The sequence below is a fragment of the Centruroides sculpturatus genome, unplaced genomic scaffold, assembly GCF_000671375.1.
Source record: "Centruroides sculpturatus isolate CEXI.00-Female unplaced genomic scaffold, Cexi_2.0 scaffold949, whole genome shotgun sequence".
NCBI classification, from domain to species: Eukaryota; Metazoa; Arthropoda; class Arachnida; order Scorpiones; family Buthidae; genus Centruroides; species Centruroides sculpturatus.
In genome coordinates, this window is record NW_019385251.1 from 38519 (window position 1) to 45650 (window position 7132).

The following is a 7132-nucleotide window of genomic DNA, read 5'->3' on the forward strand; positions in this document are numbered from 1 at the left end:
AGATTATTATGTTATAGTCAAGCTTACTTGTTTTCACAGAATAAAAGAATTTGGTCCTCCTCTTTCTGGACTAATTAGAGAATTTTTAGATGGGTCTAAAAATATGTTAGATTTCGATCAAAAACGAAACAAACTGCATTTGCGTCTTGCACGTCGCTTTCTCTTAACAATTCACTTGTTACGCAACACTTTTATTATTAACACGTCCATTGTTACTTAACACTTCCATTGTTGATGGAAGTGTTAAGTCTTAATCCTGTCCCTCTCCCCCGTAGAAAATAATTTCGAAAAATCCTTTCTTTGTGTGCATTCTTTTGACTTACCTTAATTGTATACCAAATTTCAACTTTCAACTCCTAACCGTTTGGGCTCTGCGCTTATTATTATTATTATCAACTCATCTCGATTATATATATAGATTTATCCTATACATTACGGAATTATATTAATTATTTTCGTATTATAAACTAGATGAATTGATGTTAATATGTTTTAATATTTTATTAAATTTGTTGATTTATACACTGAAGACGGAGCCGAGATATGACTACGAAATTGCCGTTTGTGCTGTTTTTTCTTGCGAACCATTTGTTTACTCACGAATCTTTCGCTGGTAAGTTATATATTTTACAATAGAAATAGACGATCAAAGCTAATTACAAACAGTTTTGTAATATATTGATTGTATTGATTTATATTGATTTATAATAGGAAAGTATAATAGTAATCTTTTGTTGTTTTATGAATTGCAGTAATTATTAGATAATGTAATTTAAAAATTTAATTAATACGAACTTCGCGAATGTCGCGATTAATTGAAACCTGTTTGAAGGATAAACATTTTTAAAATTAAATGTCAATGATATCAAAACATATGAACTGATAGTGAGTTAATTATAAATATATTTAAATTTGACTGTGACTCTAATCAACTAGTAGAATTATGTGAACAAATTATTTTAATAATTTAAAATTGACCACAAAATTTAATATCTCAGCAAAAAGTTGCTTAACTTTTCCGGCAACATTTAGTTGCGGTATCCGTTATCACATTTTATTCTAAAAAGTTTTGTTTTAAATTATTGTAAAACTTTAAACATTTATAGTTTACATATAAGTGACTTGTTTATGAAAAACTGTAAGTGCTAATAACGAGTAAAATCGACATTAACTCTGACTGTACTCGAGATACACACGACCTGTTTTATAGCTTAACTTCGTAACATTAATTTATTAATATTTAATATTATAAATTTTCACAAATAGAAAATCCTATATGCGATATTTCAGATTATTTCGATAAATGGCATAGGAGTTGTTAAGCTTCAAACAGGATAAACAAAATCATTTACACACTAACATCCATCTATACAGGAAAACTCCCGAATGGTTTTTTATTTATTTTTGCATTCGTCGACATTTGAAAGACATCTGAGTCCAAAACATGTAAAAATCTTAAAGGGGTATTTTAGAAATTAAATCAAACGTCATACTATCTCTCTGATTGCAAAAAGGGGGTTGCAAGAGTAGGTTTATAGTCGTTATAATGGAAAAAGACATACATGAAAAATATTGGAAGAAAAAGCATGTATTTTTATGTACAAATTACCGTATTTTTCCGCAGATAAGACGATCTTCAGATAAGACGACATACATTTTGTCCTATAAGATGACCCCCAAACTATCAACGGCCTATGAATTTAGTTCAGATCAATGATCATCATCTAGATGATAAAATGTATATCACACATGGAACTATATCTTATTCTTAATTTTGGAATAAATAAATTTTATTCTCTTGCAACTGATGATGTATGTGCTATTTAACTACATTGGTGAATGATTTATTTTGTGAGAGTCGAATTTATTAGAATAAATTGTTAAATATTTTTTGTACGAGGAACAGTTTAGAGAAAAAACCAACAAACCGATATTTAAAAAGAACATAAAACTTTTTTCTCACGAACTTAATTCTATGTTGAAGATGATACATCCAATGTGTCACCCGGAATCTACGAAAAGACGAAAGAAACAACTATTGGACGGAGGCAGTGGGAAAAACCCAAAGACGCCCCCTTTATAAAAAGGAGGAGTCGATGCGTAAGAGTGAGTCTCTGGAGTTTGATGTGAACTGTGCATTACGTGAATGGATTAGTCGCTACCAGGAACTATTCTAATCGCCGCCGTTCGGGAGGATCCCTGCCTAAAGAAATATCAACGTTCGGAAGAACTTTGTGCCAATATCAACGTTCGAAAGGACATTGTTCCACATAGAGACTCGATGACTAAACGACTATTTGCCGACTTATATCAAGGTATTTATCCACGCGCGAAATACATGTGAGCTCTCTCTCATTAATACTGGTAATTGGGAGGAAGGTAGATATGTTAACTGAATCGATTGTATACAGCTTAAAGAAAACAATAAACGGGCATTATGTATAGATTATGTATAGTGAAATTCCTCTGATTCTCTTTTTACGCCTCCATCCCGGAACTAAGAGTTCACATACGCGACTGCTCGCGCGTAAATTCGAACGTAATGGTCTCTGTGTCTACCCAGAAGACACAGTGGTGTCAGTCCTGATAAATTTGTCATTGCCGTCTTCGCCGACGCATTGTCGAACCTTCGGTCCTGTGGTGCCAAAGTATAGAGGGGGCCCTTCGGCATTGTCACAATTTTATTTTGTAATTGTTTTAATTTATATAAATTTTAATCTAGTCTTTTTTAATATCTGTCCTATAAGACGACTGTAAATTTTGGGGTTTTTTAATGACGAAACTATCGTCTTATCTGTGGAAATACACGATACATCACAAATAAGGAATACGAACTAATAAAAGATTAAAAAATAATAATAATAAACACCGAACATTTTTTACTTCTGAGATTCTTAGCTGTATACCTACTTTGGCACCTCTCTGTATATAACAGCCAGAAAATAACACTGTAATTTCAAATATCGATTTTAATATTGAACGAAGCTGGAAATTTTAATTATTTTTTACAAATGTTGATTCATTCAATATGATGTTTACAAAAACTTCAATTAAACGAATTTTAATGTATTATAAACATTTTATAAATTGCTTTTATTGGGAATGTTTTTTGAAATTATAGGTAAGGAATTGTGGGATGACCTGAATTCTATCTGTATATATTATTGGGATGTACAGTACAGTAGAGAACATACAAATAACATGATTAACATTCTTATTAAGTTGTGTGTAATAAGATATGGCTTATTAAAAATAGTGAAGTGTAATACTCTATTAGACTATTATTGCAATTCTTTGTCATTGGACCTATGCTTTGTCAAAAGTATTTTATCACATGAATAAATTTCTTGTGTGCATGTCAAGTTGCTTTTGCCGAATTACGAAAAGTCATTAATTTGGATGCAATGTGAAAAAATTTAAACATATAAATTTCCAGTGTTTCTTGTTTATCCGTTTTTCTATTTTTTATTAATCTCGATCACAAAATAAGAAATACAATATGACTTATAAAGAGTCTTCAAACCACAGTCTCAATCAACTATAAAAGTATTTCCTTAAGGAAAATTTACCTGTTTTCAACATTATGCTTTTCACAATTTCATAAGTAACAATATCGGAGTTTCTTTTTACTAAAATATTATAACAGATTGCACCACTACAATTTATAATTTTTTGTTTGAAAATTTCGCTACTTTTTTCATTATTTTATAGATATAAATTATTAAATTAACGAATACATATGCATATATATAATAAGATAAACATTTATATAATATTATATATTATAGAACAAATAATGAAAAATACACTCAGTGGAAGCTTGAAAAAAATAAAAATCACGGGAGTGCCTGTAAGTTTTTTTTATTTACCTTATGAAATATTTTTACAAAATATATCTTATTTCCGTTGTTATTATATATTTAGTTATCTCCTTATTTAAAAATGAAGAAGATTAATAACACAGTAGTTTTTGATGGTATCGATTTTAAATTTCTAAGTTCAGTCATTCAAAATTTAAAAAATGTTCAGTAAGTAAATTCATTATATTTCTAGATAAAGTTATATGATAATATACAATTTTATAAGATATTTTACACAGATATGAAATTATTGAACCTGTTGAAAAAGTATTTGGAATTAAATTAGACAACGGCTCGTGGAATGGTTTAATTGGAAGAATACAAAGAAAGGTAAGAATAGTAATAAAAGTTCAATTAAATTTGTAAAATTAATTATAACTATATACAATATTTCATTTACTTATATAAGGAAGCTGATGTTAGTGCAATCTCGTTATACGTGACGTACGACAGATTTCAAGTAGTAAAATTAACAGCTTGTGTTAGTGGTAGTAGAGTCCTATTTGTTGTTTCTAGACCTAAACAACTGTCAAAACTAACAACAATAATAAGGCCATTTTCATTTGAAGTGAGTAAAGTTTTTTTTATTATATATATTTTTACTAAAATTACTTTCGTTTAAAAAGAATCCGTGCATGAAATAAACGAAAATTCTTTTGTACGAGAATGTTCCACTTGGCTAGTTATTTCGGAAATATCTGTACGCGTCATTCTGTAACCGCCTCTGCATTGTAGTTCCAACCGAATGAACAAAAATATTTTAAAAAAGCTTTTGTATTGTCAAATATCTAATTTTTAAATTTTTCCAATAATACGAATATTTCAAAATCATTTGCAATATTAATGACCAATCTGCTTTTATTTAAAGTTGAAGCTTTTATATAGGGAAGACCGGGGCAACTTCGGCATACGGGGCAAGTTTGTCAAGCGCTTTTTTTTAAAAACAAATTAAAAAGAGACTTTGGTTATAGGTTAGGCAGTTGAGTTTTATTGGTGGCTTGTTGAGTGTAATGTTTTTATTGTTCTCCAACAAGCGTAGTTGAATTATCAAGCAATTTTTTTTTTCGTTCAATTCCATATAATATTTTGCTTCCATTTATATTGAATTGGCAGGTTTTGTTATAATTCCATGATAACGAAAGTTACTTTTCCTGTTAGAAGGATGTAACTTCAACTTATTCACGTGGCCAGATCGTGGCTTGGCATTTTGTTCTCAGGGTTGTACATAATGTTTCGAAATCATGACTAGCGGGGTAAGATCGGCAACATAAAGCCACATTAGAAACAAAGGATAAAAATCAAACAGATGATAAATGAAAACATGTTTGCATTTGTTATTCATGTATATATGTCTTTCAACTTGCATTTCGTTGTAATAATATTAAATAAATGTTGGATTTGTATTTCTTTGTTTTAATAGTGAATTCCAAATTATACATTGTTAATAACATAATTTTATATACGTGCCTATCTTGCCTCATTACTGTTGCCCCTATACCAGGGGCAACTTTAATAAAAACAATTACAATAATTACAACTTAACAAAAAGAGAGAAGTTGCCGAAGTTGTCCCTATACCCGGAGCAACTTCGGCAATTTCTTTCTTCTTGTAAAGTTGTAATTATTTTAATTATTTTTATTTCCAAATTGATGTTAACCAGTTTTATAGTAAGAAAACATTCCAATAGACAATATGCAAAGCTTTTTTTCAGTTTACAGCAGTACTTATTACACAAAATTTAAGTAAAGCTTAACATGCCGATCTTGCCCCGGTCTCCCCTATATCGTATTTAAACATCCGATGGAGTATTGAAATGTTTTCGTAATTATAATTCGTATATTTATTTTATTTTTTGCAATTTTATTTTGAGAATAATGTTAGACACATAAAACATTTGAACAAATTTAAAAGCGTTGAAGCTACCGTGGTCCCGATTAACTATATACAAATTTCAGGTACAAACCGTTGTTATATTATCTCAATTCAAACATTTTCATTTGAAGGGATATTGACAGATGACTGGCAAGAATCTATTGTAACAAGAAAACGATGGTGAATAGGGACAATACACTACAGTACACCTTTGAGGTAGTGATCATACGTTTTAAATTAAATGAATAAATATATGATAAAAATTTAAGCTTAGCACTGCGATGTAATTATTATAAATAATTGCTCGTTTACTTTATTTATTACATTTTTTATTATGTCTTTTCTTATTATTTTCTTTCCTCGTGTGATAATTATATAGAAATGTACTGGAATCGTGTCGACTTTGACTTTTTAAATTTTTTACATATCTGTATGATTTTAGGCGGTCTGTATTTAAAAAGGCAAAAACCGACAAAAATATTGTGTGGATATGTATGTGTGAGTTGGTGCATATTTCGCATAATATCTAAAAAAATATAGAGACTAAGAAACGAGATTTGGATGGGCTTGTACATGAAAGGAATTGATACTACTTAATTTTGGTAGTTAAAGATTAAGAGAGGATAGAGATAATTCAGTTTAAAGCGTTATATATCAAGAGTGGTAAAAGCTAATTAGAATTTTATTTCTTATAAAATTAATACTTATTTATAAAACTCATGCCCACCCATAAAATTAAGGATTTACCATTGTATAGTAGTTTAGTATAAAAAACTTTTTCCATTATATTTTGAAACAGATGGCGCAACGCGTAATTTTGTTTATTTTATTTAATGATATAAAATATTTTATTATAAATAAAAACTCATATCAATCATAAAAGTTACACAACAGTCATTGCTTAATTTTTTATATTTTCATCGATAATTTTATAAATATCTCAAAAAATTTTAATATATTAATAATAATTCCAACACAGTTCATTTGTCTATTCTATGAAAAAATTCTAAACCTATATAATCTCACTGTTATCGGTTTGTCTGCTTTTCTGTCTGATTGTCTGTTCTGAAACTCGAGAACAGAGTTAAACCTATAAAATTCAAAATAACGTTAAAAAGTTTAGTGGCGAGAGATCCAGATATCCCATAAAAAAGTCCCAACACAAAACAAAACACAAGTTACTTTTATTTAAATTCTGTCACCAAGAAAACAGCTAGATAAATAACAAGCAGTTGCTATCAGGAAAAGTATAACATAGAAGGACAAAACTTCACTAATTTGAGGTAGAAAGCATGTCTAAATTAATAAACTTAAAATATAATTAAAAATTTCAGTCCGGAATCGTAACAATGCCACAATAAATAATTGTTCATTCATACTAATTCTTTTCATTATATATT

The 7132-nt window shown here is 29.0% G+C and overlaps 1 protein-coding gene across 1 annotated transcript in view; it reads left to right on the forward strand.

The window, feature by feature from the left end:
• Positions 1-1694: 1694 nt before the first annotated feature.
• The window catches only part of LOC111636730 (glutamate receptor ionotropic, delta-1-like), a 21124-nt gene continuing 15686 nt past the window's right edge, over positions 1695-7132 (forward strand). Inside the window, exons 1-3 of the mRNA XM_023382040.1 lie at positions 1695-1738; positions 4100-4190; positions 4270-4432. Coding sequence (XP_023237808.1) covers positions 1695-1738; positions 4100-4190; positions 4270-4432 — 298 coding nt within the window. The remainder of the gene's footprint in view (positions 1739-4099; positions 4191-4269; positions 4433-7132) is intronic.